Here is a 26,517-nt window from a genome sequence, read left to right on the forward strand (position 1 = left end):
ATGTATCAGATATGTAGAAAGTCGAGGACAGTGGTCTTTATCAACTCCAAAAACAGATTCCACCGGGAGGAAGAGACGAACGAGGGGCATACACGAACGAATTGAGCACCAACAACCAGCGTCAACATTAGGACAGGGTGGATGAGTGACCGAGTTTAGTTTTACGCCGCTTTTAGCAATATTCCAGCAACATCATGGCCGAGGACACCGGAAATGGGCTTCACACACTGTACCCATGTGGGAATCGAACCTTCGGCGTGACGAGCGAACGCATTAACCACTGGGCAACCCCACCATCCCTACAGGGTTTACGTGACGTTATGATGATTTTATATAGATCAGATAGGTTTGAAATTGATGTTATGTTTGTGGAATGTTGGTTTGATGGTTGTGTCATGTGGATGCAGTATGAGGATGTTTGAGTCATGTGGATGCAGTATGAGGATGTTTGAGTCATGTGGATGCAGTATGAGGATGTTTGAGTCATGTGGATGCAGTATGAGGATGTTTGAGTCATGTGGATGCAGTATGAGGATGTTTGAGTCATGTGGATGCAGTATGAGGATGTTTGAGTCATGTGGATGCAGTATGAGGATGTTTGAGTCATGTGGATGCAGTATGAGGATGTTCGTATGTGGATGCAGTATGAGGATGTTCGTATGTGGATATGAATTTCGTAAGTTTCATGAACATAGGCCCCGATCACAGGCCCTCGTGTCATTGCGAAGATTAATGACTTAAAAAATATTGGTTTTAAGATAACCCCCGACTTGAAATGCTTCACAGTACAATACATCTTGTCATGATGTATTGTACTGTGAAGCATTTGTCATGATGTATTGCACTGTGAAGCATTTGTCATGATGTATTGTACTTGATGTATTGTACTGTGAAGCAATTCGAGTCGGGGGTCATCTCAAATTGTTATATTTGTTTATAAAATCTTTAATACTCGCAAAGACACGAGGGCCTGTGGCCTCGATCGGTTATATTTTATGCCGGTGTTTTCCAAAATAACGAATCTTTCATACGCCATGCTTTCTCTTTCAGAAGGTTATGTCCATGAAGTCACCAGGGGCCTCTAGGGAAGGTTAGTGAAGTCTGTTCACCACAGGGCGTGGTTAAATATCCATATACGTGTTAATGTAACACATAGGTCATAAGATTCCCATTCAGAGTACAACCAAAAGGTGTACGGGTCTTTCAACAGACAGCAGTGTGTCCATTATTTTGTGAATCACAAGATGTTCATCAAGTTTCTGATATCACGTGTCCTCTGTTCGTTCCTCTCAGTGGCCGTCCGTTTCTTCTTGAAAGATTGCTGCATCAGCATTCTCTTTTTCTCTTGGAGGTCCAGCATACGATCCTCAATCGTGTCCTCAGATATGAACTGAAACAGCACATACACAGCACGCCTTATAAGATCATCACATAAAGAGTATTATTAGATATTTACTATCACGAATCGAGATGGTTTACCCAAGTATATAAGTAATTGTGTTAATAGTCTCTGATTCATTAACATACATACATTAAAAGCCAGACTGCAATCTCACTTTTTTTAATTATTTGATATGATCACTATGTACAGAGTAAGTAAATACAGACGACGTAAATAGAGGTTGTAGCTTGAACTTCCATTAACGACTCAACGTGAGAGAGTCAAGTTTTATGCCGCTTTTAGCAATATTCCAGCTCTATCACGGCGGGGAACACCCGAAATGGACTTCACACATTGTACCCATGTGAGGAATTGAACCTGAGTCTTCAGCGTGACGATTGCTTTAACCACTGTGCTACCTACCCCATCGCACCAACGACGCAAAGTATGGTGCTATAATAGTATAGTTACAGAAAGATGTTAAACATCAATGGCGTTTGAAATAAAACTATCTAGAAAGACCCAGACTGGTTTGGCTTTTTCTACATATGCAATGGTTGCCAATGCATGAGCATTCCTCAAGACCCTAAATGGAATGCTCCGAGAAGGGAACACGTGACCAACCTTTGTGATGATGACATCTTTGGTTTGGCCCAGGCGGTGGCATCTGTCGAAACACTGTTCCTCCGTGGCCGGGTTCCAGTGCTGGAAATCACACGTTTGGTTACATTACACAGTAGACATTGTTAGCTATTACACAGACAGAGTGAGTGAGTGAGTATGGTTTTACGCCGCTTTCAGCAATATCACGGCGGGGGTCACCAGAAATAGGCTTCAGCATTGTACCCATGAGGGAAATCGAAAGTGAGTCATCGGCATGACAAGCCAACGCTTTAACCATTAAGGGTACCCCACGGCTGCTGATATTATATTGAAAGAAGATGTAAAACAAGAATTGAGTACTCTCAAGCAAGGTTTCTTACTTGAGATTACCTACTATTTGCAGACATAACATTGATGAAAACCATATGGCCTTTGTATATTACAGATACATTATTTGGGATATGATGTAAGGATCGATGTCATGAGTGTGTTACGTTTATATTTGATTTTTCCTTTAGATTGAACATCATTGTGTGACTAAAACAGTTCTATCAGTTATGCTTAGCCTGTTGGTTCAACTACTCCAAACCATCTGATTGCTCTTCTCCTTGTCTATACGTGGTCTAAAATTGAGAACTGGCTGAAGTCTGGCTACCCACCGGCTCCATGAGAAACACCCTGGACGCAGCAGTCAGGTTGAGGCCCACGCCTCCCGCACGGAGGGAGATGAGGAAGATGGTGGGCGACCCAGGCTCGGGATCAGAGAACTTCTTGACAGCTTCCATGCGCTGCGAGGCAGACATTTTACCATCCAGTCTCACGAATTTGAACTTGAGCTCCCTGCAGGTGAAATTAAAGAACAATCAATAGCATTTTCTAATAGTCTATATGTGATATCTAAGCACCACAAGAGACAAATCTGTTCCGTTAATCGGACCAGGCAAAGCAAGTGTTTGCCACTAATATGGCAATGTCCACCGCCGCTAAAGAAGAATGAAATATTTTTTTAAAAATTTACTACTTTTTATTTTTGGGTCACATACAAGATGCCTGAAATGACCGGTGTCTGCAAAATCACCCAATGTGGGCTGTCGACATAACTGAAGACACTGAGTGCAATGTTTTATGAGATATCGCGTTTACATAAGTTTGAAAAGTGGTCAAAGTGTCGTGGTTACCTTGAAGATAAGGTCAAGGTCACCCAGATCGACTTTGTCTAGGTTCCCACCGAATTTGGCATTGGGGGACAATGTTTGAAAAGTGGCACGTGGTGACCTTGAAAATAAGGGGCTCATTGTGCGGCGGGGGACAAAGCTATATATTCCCATTTGAAATTTTGGATTAGGTATAGTGGTACTTGTTGGTCCTGGTATCTAAGTAATGCTTGTTGAGCAAGATCTCACCTGAGTGGTGTTTCCATGAGAGTCAGGAAAGAGGTGAACTGTGAGACTACCAGACTCTTTTCAGATGGATCGGTGCTTCTCATTTTCACCAGGGCACTCATCAGGGCATCCACCTGAACCAGGGCATATAGACAGACATGAGACAAATAACTCTTATCACTTTATGTTTCATTGATAATCATCTTGGTATGTGGTTGTCATGATGCTCAGTTGACAACTGACAACTAATTAACCTGGAAAATCATGGTTGCGGTTTAAAGTTTACTCGTTATGATATTGAATATTACCTTTGTACTTGACTTCCAGTCGCCGTAGATCTGTGGTTCGGGTTCCTTTGGTTGGTCTATTATCTGGTCCTCTGATATCGGTGCTCGACACAAGGGGCAGGTAGCGGAACCCTGGAATAACAACAAAGTAGAAATGTCGATGAGGAACGTTTTTACACTAAAGATGAAAAGAATACACGCAAAAAGTATACATTGTGAGACCTTCTGGACACACATCGGTAGGGCTGAAACAGATTTACTGACACATGTGCTTGTGAGTCATCTGATACTTCTGTTCTGATGATAATAGCAAAAGCTCAAACATATTCCCCCAGTCATTATCTGATAAGAACTACCTGCTGGAACAGTCCATTGTACGATTCCAACTGTATTATATCCACCTGTTAATGAATCACTGATAAACAGCGAACAGGTGAGCGAACAGCGTTTAGGAAAAGGTCGTATCAGTCAGGCGGAATGCTGACTTGACCTAGACATTCAGCTCCCCCAACCATCAATTGTTCTTGCATGATGTCATCCCTCACACGCTACGCACAGTTGATAATACTATGGGATGCCACTTTGGCATCCTTAATTGCTTTGAAAACAATTAACGTTGACCCCATTTTGATTTTGATTTCGGCTGGAAGAAGGCATCTACCAACAAACAGTCTTTGGAGAGTTTGAGAAATACAACCAACGTTCGGACAGTAGATGTTAAACTTTCCTTTCTCATATCCTGAGTATCGATCCAAAGAAAGTAATTCTCTCCAATATGCATAAGGAAGGTTGCACACACACTTTGTAGTATATTTGCTGTTTGTACAGTGTTGACCCCAGAACCCCCAGTTTAATGTCGAGGACCCTCAAACTGTCCATGACTCGAAAAAAAAATATAGTAACCAGGTTATGCCCAGAATGGAAGGAACAAGTATGGCTACAACAGAGCATATGTGAGGAGACTGTGTGATTTTGATATTGATACAGTGTGTATATTGTGGTCTGAAGGACTATCTGACATCCATGTTAAAAGATGCGTACCTTCTCTGCTTGTTCCATGTGTTTGATGGCGTTGAGGATACATGTGTGACAGAAGTAATGTGCACATGGTAGTATCACAGGAGTCTTCAGGACGTCGACACACACAGAGCACTCTTCCTCTGACTCGCTGATGACCTTCAGCCTGTTAACCAGAGTCTCACGCTTCTTTTCGAAGTCTTCCTCTTCGGAATCTGAAAACGATCACCATCCCATGGTAAAACTTAAACCAGCCATATTTCGGGACAGATATTTGACAAGTTTAAGAAGGCTGATTTCCAAGTTTTAACCCTCACTAACTAGGGAACTCTGATTACAATGATTGTTACTCTAGCAAATAACAAAGACTACTGAGAAGAACTGAACTGTTTTGTTTACAGGTAAAGTGTAGGACCACAGGAGCATGATCCAATCGCACGGTATGCAAATAAATGGAATAGTATTTAAATGCATCCAAGCTGATATTTGGCATACCGTATGCATACTTTCTTTGGAATACAATTCATAAAGATATTTTTACATACACATACACCACGGTAATTGGTAACATGATGTTATAGTGGACATCACATAGATACTGATAAATATAAAGTCGTAGCACATACCCGAGTCTTCACTAGGTATGCAATCAGATTTGTCAGGCAGCAAGAAGCTATGGCAACACATCTGTCGCAGCCGGAGCATGATCTCCAGCACCAGGATATACTTCTTCAGCAGCATGTTGTTCCGAACATATCTGGGAAACAGAACCAAGTCGTGATTACCTCTGTACTCCGATACAAGTCAGTGAGTTTAGCTTTACGTCGATTTGGGCAAAATTCCAGCAATATCATGGCGGGGGACACCAGGAATGGGCTTTTCAATTCCGATATAAAGTTGGATCAGTTTTGAAACTGTAGTCCCTATGCAAATCCCGCCATTGTATGCATTTTCAACTATATTTGATTTGTTTCAATCCTACTTCTTCTTCTGTGTATTGTAAAGTTGGATCATTTCACTAGTCATGATGAATAATACTCTTTTAATTACTTACAATATCCATTATATCCTTGAGGACTGACTGACTGACTGAGTTTGGTTTTACGCCGCTTTTAGCAATATTCCAGCAACATCACGGCGGGGGGACACCAGAAATGGGCTTCACACAATGTACCCATGTGGGGATTCGAACCCGGGTCTTCGGCATGACGAGCCAACGCTTTAACCACTAGGCTACCCCACCGCCCATATCCTTGAGGAACCCTTCTTGTTAATCAGAAGCGGCTTCATATTGCAATGGAGGCTTTACGAAATATTTATGTTTATTTGTTTTTGTATGATATTAATCATATATAATCGGGACAAAAGATTTCTTTTTGTCAGGAGAACGTCAATTTAGACAGGACAAGAAGCTCTGAAGACCACTACTTGATTCCCTATGTGTTCTCAGCAATGTAGCAGTAACAAGGAATAACACTCAGTTCCACTTACTTCTTGATCTGGATCTTCCCCTGCTCCTCCATGGACTTGTACTTCCTGCTCTCCTCGTCCGACATCTTGATTCGCTCCATGTACACTTCTCTCTTGGGCAGCTTCACAAGGGGCTCTCCATCTACGAGGGTGTTCTTTGTCCTTCGCATAGCGATGTTACCCATCAGGTGTTGGACACGTCTGAAGAAGGATCATATCATTCTATAGCAATGTTTTCAATCATGATCGTTCATACAATGTGGACATAAAATACTAGTCTAACAAGACTACCTGAACAAGAGTCTCATCTAAAACTACTAACATCCAGAGTATGGAAGGGTTCATCAGTTGGAACACGAGTGCCTAGTATCTACCCGAAGAAGGGCCATATCATTCTATAGCACTGTTTTCAATCATGATTGTATTGATCGTTCATGTGGACATAAATAGTCTGTCAAGCTAACCTGAAAAGGTGTGTCATCTAAAATGATTCCGGGATACAAACGACTACTACGTCCAGAGTATGGCGTATGGAAGGGTTCAACAGTTGGAACACGAGTGCCCAGTATCTACCTGAAGGCTATCCTCTTCCCACGTTGCAATGGTTTTTCCAGCAAACTTTGCCACCAGTGTTTCTCATTGAGAGGCGTCACGTTGAGGAAATTGATCAACGGCCACAGATCCAGCATCCTGTTCTGGATGGGTGTACCTAGAGGACGGAGAACAGTCAACATTTAGAACATCCTGCAGACGACAATGATAGTGTGGGTGAAAGTGTGAAGCAAGCTCCGTTTTGAACAGTAATTTAGTTCTGTCACTGCGTAGAAGGCTTATGTGGAAGGAAAGCTCGAAATGATGTTCAACTTATACGCTTACAACTTTGGTGAACCAATTGAGTACGTGTATACTGCTGCAAATCCCAGAAACATTATCATGGCATTAAAGGTGGCTAGAGAGATGTTGTCGTTTGTGTGGTGTACATCCCATTACCCAGATGACTTGGGATGTCTGAGTGAGTGAGTGAGTGAGTGAGTGAGTATGGTTTTACGCCGCTTTTAGCAATATTCCAGCAATCACGGCGGGGGACACCAGGAATGGACTTCACACATTGTACCCATGTGGGGAATCGAACCTGGGTCTTCGGCGTGACGAGCTAACGCTTTAACCACTAGGCTACCCCACCGCCCCTGAGATGTCTGAATACATGATGGGTGCATTTGTGTAACAAACGCATCAATAGGGACCGTTCATGATTTATTGCTAGTGGGGTGATTATGATTTTAAGAGGGGGCGGGTGAGTCACCCATTTCGTTCTGGGGTGGTAGGGGGTCATCAATTTTTTACACATTAACATGGGGGGGAGGGTTGTCAGCAATTTTGCACATGAAAATATTAAAAGTTTATGTTGAAAATTATGGGAAGGGGTGCAGTGTTATTAATTTGTACAGTTGTACAGGACATGCAGGGGGAAGGGGGCTTAGTGAACGGTCCCTCAGTGGTTGTCATCGTTACCTGTCAGCACCCACTTGCGTTGTGACTGAAGTGTAAGCACAGCTTTGGTTTGTTTGGCTTTTGGGTTCCGGATGTAGTGACCTTCGTCCAGCACAACTCGTAGCCACTCAGTCGTCATCAGAGGGGATGCTCCCTTAGTTAGGTACTCCTGAAAGAAGCAACAACCCGTATGCTGTCAGAAATATATTCACTACCTTCCGATGAGTTGGAATGACGGAATGAATTATTATCGTCAGTATATATCATGATTTATCACCAGGATACCTGACATGTCAGTAATCATGCAGGTACGTCTATGATGCATGCATTCCAGATTAATCTGCAGGGAGTATCGTCAGCGTACCTACCTTAAACTCACTCAGCAGTATGCCGTACGTTGTGATAACTACATCCTTCTGCTTGAGAAGATTGACATCCTTACATCGCTGGTTGCCATAGTAAAGATGGACGTCAATGTGGACGTTTGGATGGGCGTGTTCTTCAATCTGACCCTGAATACAGTACAATAAATGAAAGTCTGGTCCGTGCAACAATTGCCATATAATATTAACAGTAGTTTGTCTTCTGTTTTTTTACAGGCACCTAATAATGAACTTAAATACCGCACAGTAACACACAGTGACGCCCCACACACATTTCTTGTACCATTGCTTTTGTTCTCTAAAAGCGTTCCTATTGCCGGAAATTCACAGGTTCAGATGACATTTATTGTAATAAGAAAGTATAATTGTGAGTCTGCTTTGACGTTCATTATGTGACTTTCTTCAGGTACATTTCTGAGTTCGGGGTCGTGTATTCACTATTCCAACATGACCAGTCACGGGTTGCGTGGCTAGAAATCCACCAGTTGTAATGTGAACTGAAGAAGCTCAGTGGACCATAGAAAGAAAACAGCATTGAAGTATTCAAAACCATATATATAGTTTTGTGTATGTATGTGAGAGTATTAATGCAGTTTGCATGCATTCGGTCAACGTTAAATTCAATCATGCAGTGAACATTCTGATGGATGCTTTGTACCCTCACCTGCCAGTTGCTCATAACGCTCAAGGGGCAGATAATCAGGGTACACCGTGGGTCGCAGTCGCTGCTGATAGTACGCCCTCTCTCATCACAGTGATTGGCAGTCATGAAGTCTGAAACAAAGGAATTAAACACGTCTACAACAAATGTCACAACTGCGTATATCTGACATTAATACTGGACACCATTTATAGCAAAGGTATCGGAACCCAACGGATGGTGCCACTTTGTAATGGAGGGAATGTGTAGATACAAATTACTTAGTTCTACTACAGACGGATTCTTTTGCATCTTTGTTGTTTTATACTGACGGCAATATTCCAGATATAAATAATTGATGTTTGACAAGACAAAACATAACTGATAACATATTACGTCCTACGCAAAGACCCACAATCTACCAAATCACAAAACCAGAGGTCCCGATCCATCAAGTTGCCACTTTCTACTGGCACAGATTGTCTGTCCAGGAATCCTACCAGCCCTACATGAAGGGTTTCCAAAGCATGTCTTGTTCGGGAATGGGATCGGTTGTTCCCAAAACAGTGCTGTTTACAAATTAAATTAAATTAAAAGTATGAACGCCAGTAGCAGTGGGTTAATGCATACTTTCGCCCTTGAATCTCACCCTTCATGTCAGAGTCTGCATCGCACACTTCCTTTTTCTCCTCCCCAATCTCATCCTCCTCTTCCTTACTATCCGCATCCGGAAGTTCATCATCATCATCATCATCATCATCATCATCATCATCATCATCATCATCATCATCATCATCATCATCATCATCACTGAATGTCACAGGTCCTTCTCCACACGTGTTTTGTGCGTCACTGTTACTGACAGGATGCTTAAGATCCGTGTCAGTATCCTCCGAGTTAACTTTGCTGACATCGTCGGTGATGTCCTGCATGCAAGTACCGGAGTCGTCACTACCGTCGTCCATCGCGACGTCTTCTCTACTCTTCCTATCAGAATCACATGTTACACTATCCTGTGGGTTTGAGTGTCTATGCGATTCCTTGTCTACACTCCATCTGTCTAGATGCAGTTTTCTCCACTTTGATTGTTCATATTTCGAAGGAGGGATAGCTGGAACGTAAGGAAACATGCCAGTGTTACAACATGAAGAGTTGACACACCAGTGGATGTTGCGTGTATCGCTGTACATGAGATAAAGCGACGAAAACGTCGGTAAAGTTTCGTAAACACGTACAAAATGTGAGTCAATATATACAGAGTGAGTGAGTGAGTGAGTTTAGTTTTAGAGTGAGTGAGTTTAGTTTTTCGCCGCTTTTAGCTATATTCCAGCAACATCGCGACACAAGAAATGGGTTTCATACATTCTGCGGATTCGAACCCGTGTCTTCGCGTGAACGCCTTAAGAATTAAACTGCTCCATCGCCCCGCATTTTCAGAGATTACAGCAACTAATTACATAGAGTGGCTGCAGCATCTGAACGTATGAAGCATCTGGAGCATCGGCAGCTTTCATTTAGCATACATATACAGACAACTCTCGCGCAGATGCTTTATCAATCTACCGTAAATCTGTACAGCAGTTGATATCTACCTCGCGATCGGCAGCACTATCTGATCGTATACAAGGAACGTAGCAATGTATCGATCAATACCTTCCATGTCCACCTCAATCTCTTTGATGATGGTATACTGGTTTAATCAAATGTAAATGTATAACAAAAACATAAGCGTGTCATCATTGATAGAAACAGATGATGTACGTTTTATCAAACGTAATCTAAGTTTATTAAACTTACATGATCTTTGCCTCTTTCGTTTAGAAGGCTGTTCCTGGAAATCTATTAAAATAACCTTTTTTCCCTGTTCGTTTGATGAGCTGTAAACAAACATTACCTTCACCGTTACGACAGGCACATCACAGAATATTTGGAACCAATTGATACAGAATATATTACGAATGTGTGTAATTCGGGCTAGTACTGGGTCACAATAGATATTTAGTATTTATAGCACTTGACCAGCATGAAGAACTCTTCCTATGATCCAACTGATTGGATCACCCGCCATGCCATCGTGATACAGTTTCAACGCTTCACCATTCATCAGTATTTGGTCATTGTTTCAAAATAATTACCTTTTCAGGGATGAAACGGACTTAAGTTTCTCCATGTCTTGCACGTGTTGGTTGGCTGTTTGGGTCTCTGTTAAAAATAATGATGACAAAGATGTCCATAAATATGTGCACATGATTATCACATTTCCAATAGTAAAACCTCTCAAAATTCAACTTATTTTCCACACAACTGAGCAATGAGCAATTATCAATTGTAGAAAATGACGTTGAAAACGTTTCATTGAAATGCATATCGCTTTCGCTAGGAAAGACTTTGTAAATAATCTCTGTCAGTCTGTGTCCCTAACTTTGAGATATTTACCCGGATTATCTGCATCAATTGTCTCAATATTGGAACTGTCTGCCTCCATGAGACGTAGCCTCCCTAATCCACATTTCGTCTTATCAGTTGATGGTTGTATGTCAGGGGTGTGTGTGGAAGGATCAGCAGTTTCTGAACTGGGCAGTTCTTTCCCCTCTTCCATCTTTGTGACAATCTCATCGACCTTCTGAAGCCGCTCAAACATCTCATCGTTGTTGTTTTCGACCTTCATCTTGCTTTCGAGGTCAGAGTTTATATCGTGAAGTGAGTCCTCTGACGGAATCTGTAACGTCGCATTCATAATTTACGGTATTTCTTTACCCCCAGTAGCAGATATACTTGCAATTTGAGAAAGCATTAGACACAGAAGTTTTCCACCGTGGTGGAACAATGAACCAGAGGAACGTGCTCACAGACTGAAATCAAACTTGGGGCAGATTTGGTATTCAAACCAGCATTCAGCATTCAAAGGGACATGAGGGATGCTTAAATCCATTGGGCCATTGTGTTCCACACTTTAGAAAGGGCAGACAACTCTGTTGTATAACCAAATTAGTATAAGGTGTTCCTGAAATGTCAACATGTCATGTCCTGTCGGAAGCACCGGAAGAATGCACTGATTCATACATTGAACATCCTGCTTAAAACTAGGCTCCATCCAATTGTTAAAGTACACATTAAGGAAGGTTAAATGTGTTGATATATTACTCGCGGGTCAGTATTTATAGTTATAAAATATTCTCCATGAAACTCTTCTACTAAAGTTGCTTAGCTTAAAACAAACAATGAGTCACCCAACAATATGTTTTCTCTATGGGTGTAAGATGTACCTACGCAATCACGTGACCTACGCAATCACGTGCCCTGACATTCCTTTATGACGGCCCCTATGAAAGTAGCTCTGAACACCATGTAGTACACAGGGACATATGATCAGGTCAGAATAGGAGTTTACGTCGATGCGTCAAATTTGTCACCCACGTGTCAACCATAATACTTTTAGAAAGATCTGCTGCGGCTTGAATGTTGTAATGTAATGTAATATATAGTCACCACGTTTGGTGACAAATACCCCATGGATCAAGAAACGAAGTTTTTCCTAAGAGTTTCATGTGAGATAGCGATGTACAAAGTTGAAAAATTAATTTAAGCTGTTTTTCTCTGAGATTACAAAATTCAAGCAAAATCTTTGAGGTACTGAGATCATTAGTAATAATTCCTGTTTCAGCTACTTTCTGTGAATATTTAGAAAATCCTTCTTTGGTTGTACATGTATTAAGGATTATGGTTAATCTTTAGACTGGGATTTGGTGGTACACTGGCTTAGCTGAATATCTCTTAGTATGGATGCTATGTATCTTTAGTACCCATTGGCAAAGAGGATCTCTCCTTCTCTCGGTGGACGCTCTATCGGTGAAACCACAGAGGCGATCTTCTCAATTTACAGACACCAAGGTTATTGTCATACCATTTGATCATTTAATGCAAATTATCATGACAGATAACAAGTATTCACATCCAATCGACTGATTCCGCCGTCCACATAATAAATCGGACAGCACTCGAGTGAGATGTGGTGATAGTGATATGACTTCCTGATGTTACTCAAAAGCCACCCTATTCCTCATTATACATATCGAACAACATGATTTTATAACAGGTAGATGTATGCAAATGGTCAACAGAAATTAGGAATAAACTTTCAAAAACGAGCAGATTCACAGTGAATGTTTATATAGGCGTCACCGCTGATTGCACACCTTATTTTCTTTCCCTCGCCTGGGTTTGCCTGGAACAGGAACAGCCAGGGATCGGTTGTTGACAAAGTTGGTGAGTATCAGGGCGATCGTCTCCAGAGTCTTCCCCAGACCCATATCATCAGCCAGAATGCCTGGTTGGGGGCAGATGAAATCATTTAGGTGCTCATACATTTATATAAACATGTACATAACCGTTTCTCAATCACTGGTAAATGATAACAAGGAACCTTGTAATGTACGTTAAATGTATGGGAGTACGTGCTTGGGTACGCGTGATGTAATTTAAATGTATGGGGTGTTCTTGGATCCTTGTAATGATGCTACATGTGTGGAGTGATCTTGCATTCCTGTATTGTAAGTTACTTGTATGGGTTGGTTTTGGATCCTTGTAATGAAGTTATATGTATGTGAGATTCTTGGATCCCTGTACTGAGGTTACATGTATGGGATGTTCTTGGATCAATGTAACGAGGTTACATGTATGGGATGTTCTTGGATCAATGTAACGAGGTTGCACGTATGGGATGTTCTTGGATCAATGTAACGAGGTTACATGTAGGGGATGTTCTTGGATCAATGTAACGAGGTTACATGTATGGGACGTTCTTGGATCAATGTAAAGAGGTTACATGTGATGGGTGCTTGTAGATCCTTGGAATGTTACACGTGTTGGATGTTCTTGTCTCCATCATCTTGTCTATCCTCAGACCTACCTCCCCTGATTCTGGGTGGTCTCTCTGGCGTTGAAAAGTTCAGCAATGTGTTGAGGTATTCCCCGTTGGCCTTCTCCACACAGAAAGGAGGCAGGTGGTCGCCATTCTCCCGACTCATCATCCAGGACAGAGCCTGCTTCTGGTGGGGATACAGGGGCGTTCCCACAGCCTGGTGGGGCACATGGAGAGGTTTAGAATGTCACAGAAACGATATTTCAATTGAGGCTTACAGTCATCATAACCTGGCTGGAATTGTGTCTTACAATTAGTTTATTCATACAGACGTAAGTTTTAAAAACATACTGTTAATGCCTGTGAAAAGCCTGTAAGTGAAATCCTCCCTCACAATTTGAAAGACGTATTGTAAGATATTACCTCCGTATATTGTTACATATATGGACAACTGACCCTTTGTACGATCTAAGTATACATCTTTCAATGTTGCCAAGCGACCAGTCACTGTTCTATGCTAGGCCTGCTAATTATCGTCGGTGGATCTATGATGACCTATGATTTATCAGTATCCATCCATGAGACATGCCAGTCCAGGGCCTCTTCGTCACGCATGTATTCATGACGGGGGCAGTGGGCTAGCCTAGTCATGAAAGCGGTCGCTCGTGACCCAAGTTTGATTCCCGACATGGGTACAGTGTGTGAAGACCTTTTCTGGTGGAATATGGCTATATGAACTGTTTCACATGCCTATTCATGACCTTACAAGACAAATATATGTCCAATACATGGCATGTACATGGCCCTTTGAGTTCGTTATAACCGTATGTTACTGTACATGACTGTACATACTGTACCCTAGGGGTGAAACGGTATACCGCGGTATTAGTAGAACCACGGTATTTTACCTTCGGTTAGGAATACCGTAATGCAATCCCCAAAATTTGTATTTTCGGTTTTAGTGCCGTCATTTTATTAACCTGTTAAACCTTTTTCAAAATGTCTAGAAATTGAATCATTTTCGTTCTTTTTTGTATTATGATCATATCTCATATACCGAACCGAAACGGACCGAACCGAAGGTTGTACCGCAATACGTACTGTACCGTGGTAAGAGCGTACCGTTTCACCCCTACTGTACCCACCTCTGCCGGTTCCTGCTCTGACGTCTTGTCACCTTCATTGAGGTTTTCAAACACGCGGTCGATATCATTGTTAATCTGAGGAGGAAAGTATAATCAGAAATGAAAGTAGTTTGAATTATTTGTGTTCAGCTTATAAGTTTAATCAGACAAACCCAGTGGCTGCCATTAGAGGCAACGCCAACGTGTAAACCGTGCAAACTACACCTGACGAGCAATCACTCTAGTGGCATGTTACGACAAGCAATAGAGTACTCGAAACCTCTTGTAACCCGGATCATCATGGTGGTTCTGAAAGGCACCTTTGTAATTTTAATAAGGCACCTTGTTCCCAAGAAACAAAACTTTATACAAATTCTAATATCATATAAGTTTAATCAAGTCATGCTCTTTAGACTCGTGAACTTATATTTGCCTAACCAAGGGAAATATTGTTGGTTTTGGTGGCTAACGAATACTCAATCTGTTTAGCATGATATAATCCTGGTTTTATGATCTGAACAAATGTTTTTATGTTATTAGGTGAATATTTTTACCAGCGAAACATTTTAGTGTCAACTTACGTCATCATGGGCTTCCATTTCTCGATGACTGTCCACTGCTATATGCGGGTTGGGTTCGAAATTGGTGTACCAAGATGCTATCTGTTCCATCGTTGAGTCTGTAGCCTCGACCTCAGGGCCGACATGTGTTGTGAGATCAACTGGCTCGGTTTGATGTTCAATACCAAAGTTTATTTGGGCTATACTGTCCAAGGCTCTCTCCGTGGAGCTTGAAAAATCTATCTCAGCTAAGCTGTTAAGTACTGTCGGGTTTAAAATACCAATAGATGGTTCTGGTAATTCTTCGTGGGCTGATCATGAACCAAGCAACGTGGCACCGGAAGTCCCGGGTAAACAGTTGTCTAATACTGGTACGGGTAAGCTGGACAAGAGTGGCCTGGGTGTAATGTTAAATGGAGTAGGTGGTGTACTGTCGAAAGTTTGCGGTAACCGTGCAAACGGTAACTCAGGTAACCTGTAAAACGCTACATCAGGTGGCGTGTCAAAGGTCGTATCCGGTGACCTGTCAAAGGACATGTCGGGTGACCTGGTAAGGTCAATTTCATTTGATCTGTCAGAGGCCGGTTCAGTATTTCCGTCAAAATCTACCTCGGCATCCTGAAGAATGTTTTGACATCGGAGTCTGTTAGCAGTGGTACCATATAATATGAGTTGAAGTGGCACCTCTTGGTCAGAGCTAGCACTCACGTCCAGGGTAGCTCTGAAGAAATAAAGGTTATCAGTGTCAAGGTCATATAATGATAACCTTCATGACTTACATATGTATCTTAAGACTGCCATTGTTTGTAATTAGTTGTAGCATGTCGATACTATCACCGTGGTAGTATTGTCTGGTTCGTGACATCAATGACAGCAAGTCCATATGAAATAGTGTTTCATCTTTCTGAACATCGCACGCATTATACATATATTCAGTCACTACAATGACAATCTAACCAGTTCCACGCATGCAGCAGTAAATTTTTTTATCGTTTATATGTGGTGGCGTGTGGTCCTGTGCATAGAGCTCAGGCTACAAATCAGTTACAGTTAAGTAACGATGGGCGCGGAGAGTCATTGGATGGGTGGCCGTGTTTGGTAGCGTGGACTCCTGAGAGTTTCTAGGACTTCAGTCCTGCGCCACAACGAAGCACGTGTGATACATGTGATCTCACCTTAGGCAAGTTAGTTTGTTCAAAACTGCCTCTGTTCACCCAGCAGGAGATGGGTACCCGGTGGGATAACTCCTGTCACTATAACCTTCTAGCGCCTGAAAGGCAGCTTGGGTTATCCGGGGTAATAATAATCAGCGCCAGTGAGCAACTAGAAAGATGGATACTAATCGCTTTAAAAATATATTATTATTATTATTATCATCATTACTATTATATAGAATTAGAAAATGGAATTCAAAATAATCGATGCCATATGACAAGTGTATCTTACGCCTCAATTCTAGCTACACGGTCATCTAAGATGGTTGTCATGGGTTCATCCAGCGGCGGTCTAAGGTTACCAAGTTTGATGTTCCCGGCGTTGTAGACACTGACTGTTCCGCGTCTACCCATGATGCTCGACTCCCGCGTCAGGCGTACAGATTCGTGGCTGTTCACCTTGAAACAGCAAAACAGAAGGTGACGTGATGCAGATTAAAGAAGCTACTCTCAAGCTTTAAAATCTGCTTTCCAGCTTAAAGGTTACATATTGTATGTTCATACATGGCCTGTTGGTTGGACATCATACGTAACACTTGGAATATGTAAAGAATTGTTCTGAAAGTGTTTTCTTGATCGAGGACAAGATGTCACTTTCTCGAAAATAAGGTCAAGGACATATTGCTGCCCTTCAGTAAGAATGCCACCACAAAATATTGAGACATATTGGAGATTTCTGCGCTTGCGTGCGTTGTTTAGACTATAATATGTAAAAATAAAAAAAAGGTGGTGTCTACTAGTGCTGGTCCTAGATGATCATAAGCTTTCTTTCAGCAACATTGGTGATGTAATTGGCAACTGCTTTACGTCAACATAGATCGACGTAAGGACCTTGCCATGTTTGGTGTCACTATGGTGGAGGGGCAGTGGGATAGCCTAGTGGCTAAAGCGTTCGCTCGTCACGCCGAAGACCCGGGTTCGATAACCAACATCAGTACAATGTGTGAAGCCCATTACTGGTGTTCCCCGTCGTGATATTGCTGGAATAACGCTAAAGGCTGTGTAAAACCAAACTCACTCACTCACTCACTCACGATTGGTGGACTTACATTGTCACATCTTGGCGACTTTGAGATGCTGGTGGTGAGAGTTCCAAACAGCATCTCAGCATCTGAAACATGGGAGGCCTGCGAGGCATGTGAGTCCTCGCTCTGGAAAAACTCGTCAGTGATGTTAGGATTCTCCGCCATCCAGGTCCTCAGCATTTCCAGGTCCTCCTGAGTGATCGAATTAGGCAGGTTCACGATGTCCATGTCCATTGTTCATCACAACCTGCACTGGTATGAACAAGTTGTCAAATAAATATCTTGGTCCCGTTCAACAGAGCGATCGTAACTCTACGACACTCGTAAGTATGTGAGTTGCCCCCACCCTAGTTCTAAGCAGAGCCCCGTTTCAGAAAGCCATCGTACCGCTACCACTGTCTTAAGTCTATGTTACGGTAAAGGAGTTACGACAGTCGTAGCGCTACTATAGCTTTCTGAAACGGGGGCCCAGGGCCAAGATTTTCGGAGCTCTCTCAGAACTAAGAAAGTCGTAAGTTAATGTTAATGTATGGCACTTACGATCATCTTAACACTAGGAGAGCTTCGAAAATCTAGGCGTTCTTAGCAAGTAATTTGTATTAAGTCCCATAGCATAGATGTGAAATTGTCGCAAGCTACCATCGCATCGTGAATGGTTCACAGTTAGATAATTGTGTTCAACAAAATTAAAATTTAAAAAATAGTGAAGGATAATTATGAGTTTCAAAACCTGAATATATGTGCTGGAATTGATTAATATATGAGCGGGTTGACTGATCTCTTCATTATCTAGTTCGACTTTGAACTAGTTTTCAAGAAATTGTCCCTAACCTTTAAAAGGGAGTTATAACTTATGATGGTCACCACTTAAAAGAAACTGCCACGTGGGTCTAGGAATGAAGGTTTCCTTGAGCCTGTTGAGTGGTGCAGTGCTTTTAACATAATTGGTTCTTTTCGGGGATGGGGCGGTGGGGGTAGCCTAATGGTTAAAGCGTTGGCTCGTCACGCCGAAGACCCGGGTTCGAATCCCCACATGGGTACAATGTGTGAAGCCCATTTCTGGTGTCCCCCGCCGTGATGTTGCTGGAATATTGCTAAAAGCGGCGTAAAACCAAACTCAGTCAGTCAGTCAGTCTTTTCGGGGATTGTAATACTTCAGGCAAATCCTTTAAGATCTTGAGAATCCTCATGTTAAAAATTCCTTGTTTGTATGAAGGATTATGGTTAATCGTTGACACGGGGATTCGATGGTATATTCGCTAGACACGGTTTTAAGGTTACAAAAGATGATGAAAAGGTGTTTGTTAAGGCAGAATGTTTACTCAGATAATACTCACCAGGATGAAATGAAGCTATGTAAATGTTTGAACCTTGGCTTAACCATGTTATTACAGTTAATGTGTATTAACTGACATGATTCTGACCTAGGTGTGATAGATTTATAACATAACACCATTGACAAGCTCGACCCAGATGTTTGTTTATTTAGGCGCAGGCATTTATGTGCAATAAAGAAAAACTAGTCATTCGCTCACTGTCGTACACAGTCATGACATTTGCCCACCCTCTGAAAGGGGTGTGGGGTGTGGGGTGTGGTAGTGGCTCTCCAATACAAGCTCTTGCAGTAAACATGAAAGGGAGAAACTTTAACAAGTGATTGTAGTTTCAAATTCTTTTTAATGCACTTAAATATCTAGGCTTGATTCTAGCGGACTTCTACCTATCCCAAACACACAAAATGTTTCTTTCAAATTTTGTTTCCTGAAATTTGTGATGCATTTATTGCAGATTTTGTTTTTTGGGGAAGTACCAAGATAAAAAGTCAAACAAAATGGGGATCGTGAGGTTGGAACATAGCAAAACTAATTTGCTTGAGGTTGACAGATAATATGTAAAAAACAACAACATAAAAACAGCTGCATTTGTATCATTTTCTTGGTGAGATCGAGGACTTGTTGACCGACCCTCGTACATATCGTACGGAGGTTCGTGACCAATTTGTAAAAAAAATGAAAGCAAATGTCACTTGAAGTTTACCGAGAAAACAATATGTGAAATGCTGGAATTTCTCATTGATAACATCTTTGTGAAATTTGGGGGTACACATTTCGCCAAGAAGTAGGCATCCCCATGGGTACTAATTGTGCTCCCATCCTTGCGGATATGTTTCTTTATGCATATGAATCAGAATTTCTACTTGGGTTGGTAAAATCAAAACAAGGTAATTTGACCAAGAAGTTTGACTTACGCTTTCGGTACATAGATGTTCTAAGATGTTTGAACAATAGATGCGATGGCATCCATCAGCTTATGATCCACTCCTCCACCAAGCCCAATCTATTGTATAAACATCGCATCTATTGTTCAAACATCTCATTGTAACTACATCTCTGGCTTCCATTCACTATCCTTTGTGTACTTACTGGCTTCTTCAGCTTACTGCTTAGCCAATCATGGCAATTATGTTGTTTCCTTTGTCTATTATGTTGTTTCATTGTTATATACAGTATATATATGCAGCTCCTACACTTCATGTATCACTCTTGCTTGACAACGGTACAAGAATCTGTATCGAAACGTCGCACTCACGAAATAAAGAAGTTGTTATCCATAAAACTTGTTCTATATTGTTTCATATTTAGATCTATGCATAAAGATTCAGAGTGACACAAGGCTATAAAACAAAAGGAATCATTTCAACTTCCCAATAGTCAACTTTCCTTTCATGTCGAGCAGTATTCCAACATATCCAGCCTTTGGTGTTTACATTTCACCACTTTTGAGATACAATCGAGCGTACTTTTTGTATCAGGGTTTCAAAGAGCGCCATACCACTCTTGCTCAGAAGTTGTTTGATCAAGGTTAGACTGACTGACTGAGTTTGGTTTTACGCCGCTTTTAGCAATATTCCAGCAACATCACGGCGGGGGACACCAGAAATGGGCTTCACACATTGTACCCATGTGGGGATTCGAACGCGGGTCTTCGGCGTGACGAGCCAACGCTTTAACCATTAGGCTACCCCACCGCCCCGTCCTAGGGAATGTACACTATGGAATAAAGAGCGTTACTGCGAGAGAACAACCGCTCTTCACACAGATTCCATTTGGCGTACAAAAATGGTCATCTAATAAAATGACATCTAATGATAAACTTTATCAACACTTTTACGACAATAGTTTATAGGAATCCTTATGTTTACTTTCGAAGATGAATGTGCTAATGAAAACCAACCGCAAATGAGCAATACGTAGATACAGAGTCCGGTGTTAGCAAGGAGACACAGCCATGTCGGTCGTCGAACACAGCGACACCAAAACCGTATGGCAAATACAATCGAGATGGTCATTGAAGCAAGCCCTTGTGCCACCATGTAATGTCCCAGTCTGGCGTCACCCGGACAGGAGTTAATGTGCATGGCCCCTGAGACAAATGTACATGCTCATAATTAAATCATGAACACCATGATGGTATTGGAATAACATGTAAACGTAAACTTGGGATTGGATTGTATATTTAATCAGTGGTTATACTACATAATCATGAAAATCATTACAATTATTTACACATACGTATCCAGGTGATGATATATGTATACATGTCAGCACACAAACATCACTCTGTAACACACAAGAGCATGCACAAAATACATACTTATAATCAGGGGGATGGTAGCAAGTAAAATACACCCGATGACGAACTGGATATGACCTGAAATATACGGAATCGTATGATGTACATGTGGAGTATGAAAAACAAATACAGATGCATATATATGTAATTATGCATTTGAAAAACAACAACATTTGCAATATTTTAGCAGACTTTGTAATATTATCTTAAAGTATGGTCAATTAAAGGCATTTTTTCTGTGTTTGTGAAAAAGCTGTTCTATTACCACCAAAGATTCTCTGTTTACCATTAACGTCGGCTACAGATTTCTTGTTTTATTATATATATTAATTAGCTTTAACTAAGGTTAGGAGTATCTGCAATGATGTGGAACGGCCACATAGTTCGGTTAAGGACTAGAAGCAGTAGCAGCTAGGGGCCATGACAGGGTTGCCGTCTCTCCCACAGTCATTACAATTTCATTGTACGATTCCCGTTACATTAAAACAAGCGGTTATAATAGTGAGGATACCAGAAAAAGGTAAGAGTATCATGTCCAACCAATGAATAACATCATAAACTCATGTGGAGCCATGTCAGTTGGAGCCATGTCAATTCCTTGACCTACGCAGCTTGATTAAGCACCATTAAGCCTACCGAGAGGGTAGTACATACTGAACCTTTCACGTAGCCACCAAATTCTGAACATGTGTCGGTCGATCGGGGGCAAAAATAAATAAAGACAAAATTATCCGAATAACGTTCTTGATTCTCATTTTCTTTAATTCTTATTACAATGTCTCGCGTTCTTTGGACTTGTGGCAGCGACTGATTAAAAGATAAACATTTTATATGACGAGGTGGTACGTTTTAGGTTCGAGTCAGCGGTTGATTTCTTTACTTATTTTTTGTTTGTTTTTGTTATTTGTTGTTTGTTTGTATGATTTTTGTTTTGTTTATGTTTTGTTTTTGCTTTGTTTTTGTTTTTGGGGGTGGCCGTCGGGGATAGCGCAATAAAATTAGAAGAGTTGGTCGGGCGATGAAAAACACAGATTATAAAAATGCTGCCCTGAAAGCCACAAAGTCATCTCAGAGGCATTTCTGAGGAAGTGTCACTGGCCTTCTCTGGTTCAGGTTGATAAATCAGTAAATGGGAAGTGGCCATGGTTACTGGACGATATCAAATCATTGATAGTTTACGTAAAGTTTCTTGGTGAAAGTATCTTGTTTTGACTTTGTCAGGGGACAAATTCCAATTCACGTGCTCAAGAAACGGTCAGCAAGATGGGGAGTACAATCTGTGCCCATGGGGATGCCTATTTATTATCAAAGCTAACATTATACAAGGGCTTCTAATAAGAAGAGAAGTATTGGGAAAACTCCAACCTTTTTCTTAACCCTCATTACTTATGACCAAACAATACACATGAAGCTTAAAACCACGTAGATGGATTTCTTAGTCTGTCAGTGAAAGTGTGTCAGTTATACCTTACATTTGAGCACTTTTGAAAAGGCACTGTGTATTCCTAGCTTTAGTTATCGGAGCTGTGTCAATTTACACACGTGGCATAGGGGTACATAAAGTACGTGGTCAATCTGGTAGCTGCGAGGGTTAGATGGCAGACTTTGTTTGCTAGCGATAAGGTGCCTCCCTCTGCCTGCGAACGTGGTTTCAAGAATATGCACTTTACTAAGAAAGTTTTCATAACACATGTTACATTTACATTCATAACCTCGGCTATGGGGGCGGTGCCAATTCACATTTGTCAGAGGTGTACAAAAAGTGATGGCTGAGTGGTTTAGATCGCTTTCTTTGTGTGCTGGCGATAAGATACCTCACTCTATCAGTGTGGTTCGAATTCCGGATGAGACCCAACCCCAAAAGTACCATAATCGCAAGTATAATCCCAAATGTAACATATCTTACATTTGACATATCTTTTAATGACATTGTGTATTAACTGTACCTGTCTTCTGTCTAGATAATGCGAAGGTGTCTTGGCCAGTGTCTGTGCTACCCTCGTCGTCCTGTGTGTCTTCTGTGAGTTCCACTATGACTACAGTGTTGCCTTGACGGACAGCAGTGTGCCCCTCCACTCCGGATATCTTCCCATCCTTGTCGAGGCCATATTCGCTCTCAACTCCTGCAGGCCAAGTTAAGCAAACCGAATGTAACAATGCAAAAATGTCCGGTCTAAGTAAACATAGCCTCAGTATTATTCGTTACACTGCTATACTGAGTCTAACAAAACCTTGTGGAAGGTCGCGTCAGGTAACCTTTGAGCGACCTATGACCAAATATGTAACAAATAATACTGAGGCTAAGTTTACTTAGACTGTAAACATGTGTGACATACGAACAAAATCTATCCGTACTGGGTCATTATAGTATTACTCTTCTATTTGTCCTGATTTTTTCCCCTCATCCTAAGATTGTCTATACGTGCGCACACATACAAACACACAAGCTTCGAATTCTGTCTTTGCTTGTCATACCGGATGACATGTGGACACTTGTACAAGGAAGTAGTAAAATAGCCAATCGAGTTTACACTAAGTACCAGTCTTTATAAACATACTTTCTTTTATCGTTCTATGGTTCTATGCTTAGAGGAAGTGTTTAATTTGAATCTGATTTGGCGACAAAAATATTGCACCACAAAAACAGATTTGAGTATTTTTCATTTCTTTCCAAACAACTGTCACCATTGGACGGAACATGTTGTAAAACACCAAGTAAGGTAAGGTACTACATCATATATTAGAATATGTTGGCAGTTAAACGTGAAAATACGCAGGTAATAGCCTCGTTATATTCAGCCATAGCCGCGAAATGAATGACATCTTAGTTTCCATAGAAATTCACTGACTGACGTCAGGTATTGTCAGTATTGAATTTAAACGATTTTATGACCTAGTTTGTGCAATTAATACCGTCCTACTTTCTTAGGGTGCGTATCTACGTATATACATAACAATGTTATACGAGCCTTCCAGGAAACTATGTCCTGAAACACGTGTTGTTCCACGAATGTATGCGCTTTCATTAGCCACGTAACGCCATAACCCGCAGTATAAGAGCATGCTAGATGTAAAGACCGGTACATACTTCAGCTATGACGCTGGAACCGGGACTTGAAAATATTCCAGGTAATCACTCGTTACCAGGGTAACAAGTTGACGTTTATTGACGTTTCAGTTCAATTGCAAACGTCAAATGAGTAATTCTGTCTCACGAAAAGGACCCGTATCCACAAAACACAGCTTGATTACCATATTGACAAAATATGTCCGCAAAACAGGGTAGCTTGTGCTCTCTTACCGATAGGAGCGACGGGGTAGCCTAATGGTTAAAGCGTTGGCTCGTCACGCCGAAGACCCGGGTTCGAATCCCCACATGGGTACAATGTGTGAAGCCCATTTCTGGTGTCCCCCGCCGTGATGTTGCTGGAATATTGCTAAAAGCGGCGTTAAACCAAACTCAGTCAGTCAGTCTCTTACCGGTAACGGTATCATGGCCACAGTTTCGCATGGACGCTCCAACGTCCAACTGACCAGATGGTGCCCACATGAATACGTGCAAACACCTATAGTCCGTTTGATTTCATTTGAGACCGAGACCGATGAATTGCTCACTAACACAAAATCTTATAAATGCAACATAATCAAACTTTGTACAGTCACATGAAATCGACAGACCAACTCCTGATGATTTGTCTCATAATTTTGGACACCTCAATAAAAAAGTTGTTCAACAAACGATCATTACTTTGTTGTTACTTTTCTCTTTTTCTTCCGAGGGAGAGACCACTTGCTGGTAGAATAGCCAGGTGTGCGAAGTGTACGTGTGAAATTGAAATTTCACTGCACCCGCTTGTTGATTACCTGTCTTTTTTATTAGGGTGTCTGTCAATTTCATGTGACTGAGCAAAATTTGTATTTGTTGGGACTATTTAGATTTTGTGTGAGTGAGCAATTCATCGGTCTCAAATGAAATAGTTGCGGGTACAACAGCGTGCAGTAAACGCGGACAAAGTACTGTGATTATGTGTCCCAGTCCACTCAGCTGTGAATGGCTACCTCGTTAGGATGGAACCGCCACATTAACTTGGTGCGATTAAATGGCTGCAAGAGTTGTATGATCCCCAGGGAGTTGAGATTGAAAAATACGTGCCGTTGAGATTGACATCCTAAGAGGGAAAAATAGAGCGCCTGAACATTGAAACCATAAGTAAAATCTAAGTGGAACAATTCTTGGTTTATATAAGAATATAAGCGACAAAACCTTTCCCACATGCACAAGAAACTTCTGTCAAGTGCAGGAACAAGTGTCGGGTTCTGAGTGTCCTACGAGTAAGCGTTTATAAAGCACTATCAACTAGTGAGGATACTAGGTGTTCGCAAAAAAGGGAACAAATCCAGTCTCACCGATGGTACCCGTAACAAACACATGAAAAAGAACGCCACATATGGTCAAAATGAAGATCATTTTAGTCATTTATGCCTCAAATATGACAATGTCCTCCATAAAACGTTTTGAAAGCTGCTCTTGTACGAAACACATGTGGTGCACGTGGTCTCACCTTAGGCACGTGAGTTTGTTCAAAATTGTCTTTTGTTCACCCAACAGAAAATGGGTACCCGGTGGGATAAGTCATGTGGCTATTAACCTTCTAGCGCCTGACAGGCAGCTCGGGTTATTCGGGGTAATAATAATCAGTTTGTGATTATAGCGTGCGGTGATCAACAAGTGAGATGGATATAAATGAATTATTATTATTGTATTACTTACAGCTATATATTCCACATCAACAAAACCGTAACAAACATGTGACCTCAATTACCTTCCTTGTCAACAGAGAATGTTGACATTTCATATTGTTCTTGTACGCCGGATAACTGCATGGTTTGATCAGGTAATGTTCCACAAAAACACAGATATGTGCACTGGTGAGTGAGTGAGTTGGGTTTTGCACCGCTTTTAGTAATATTCCAGCAATATCACGGGGAGGGACACCAGAAATGGGCTTCACACGTTGTGCCCATATGGGGAATCGACCTCGGGCCCCCGGCGTGACGAGAGAACGCTTTACCCACAAGGCTGCACCACCGCCCCGTGCACTGGTGGACTGGTGGACTCTCATCTTAATCTACATTTGTACGTATGGACCAGGAAGTTACAGAGCTGTCAATCAACTGATATCTGACACGCCGTGTCTGTTAAAAAATACCATCATATCGGTATTCAACAAGTCAATTTTATGCATAACCGCTCTTCTTTTCACTGTGAAAATTGTATTTGGCCATTGACACTTTGTTATACCCAAAACAGGTTCTGTAACACCTATATGCTCTGGAGGCAAAGGTTAAGTTCATCTAAAATACTAAGGTACAATATTCGAGATAAATATCAAAGTCAGTCAGTCGCTTGTGACAGTCATCCCATTGAATACATAACACTCACACA

The 26,517-nt window shown here is 41.5% G+C and overlaps 2 protein-coding genes across 2 annotated transcripts; both read right to left on the reverse strand.

The window, feature by feature from the left end:
* Positions 1-1,197: 1,197 nt before the first annotated feature.
* Positions 1,198-17,691, reverse strand: LOC124292332 (helicase-like transcription factor). Its single transcript, XM_046729420.1, has 23 exons — positions 17,463-17,691; positions 16,646-16,812; positions 15,221-15,920; positions 14,661-14,735; positions 13,564-13,732; positions 12,851-12,981; positions 11,091-11,373; positions 10,790-10,856; positions 10,452-10,531; positions 9,465-9,765; positions 9,304-9,413; positions 8,679-8,788; positions 8,000-8,143; positions 7,653-7,800; positions 6,714-6,849; positions 6,162-6,341; positions 5,297-5,427; positions 4,695-4,885; positions 3,675-3,785; positions 3,388-3,500; positions 2,644-2,824; positions 2,006-2,086; positions 1,198-1,390 (listed from the first exon to the last, which is right to left on the reverse strand). Exons 3-23 carry the CDS (start codon positions 15,308-15,310, stop codon positions 1,238-1,240), a joined length of 2,985 nt encoding a protein of 994 aa, XP_046585376.1. The 5' UTR covers positions 15,311-15,920; positions 16,646-16,812; positions 17,463-17,691; the 3' UTR covers positions 1,198-1,237.
* LOC124292339 lies at positions 16,642-26,230 on the reverse strand. Its single transcript, XM_046729435.1, has 6 exons — positions 25,895-26,230; positions 23,018-23,194; positions 21,093-21,149; positions 20,689-20,861; positions 17,463-17,630; positions 16,642-16,812 (listed from the first exon to the last, which is right to left on the reverse strand). Exons 1-6 carry the CDS (start codon positions 25,953-25,955, stop codon positions 16,642-16,644), a joined length of 807 nt encoding a protein of 268 aa, XP_046585391.1. The 5' UTR covers positions 25,956-26,230.
* Positions 26,231-26,517: the final 287 nt, after the last annotated feature.

The sequence above is a fragment of the Haliotis rubra genome, unplaced genomic scaffold (genome assembly GCF_003918875.1).
Source record: "Haliotis rubra isolate DU_JTF1 unplaced genomic scaffold, ASM391887v1 Scf1136, whole genome shotgun sequence".
NCBI classification, from domain to species: domain Eukaryota; kingdom Metazoa; phylum Mollusca; class Gastropoda; order Lepetellida; family Haliotidae; genus Haliotis; species Haliotis rubra.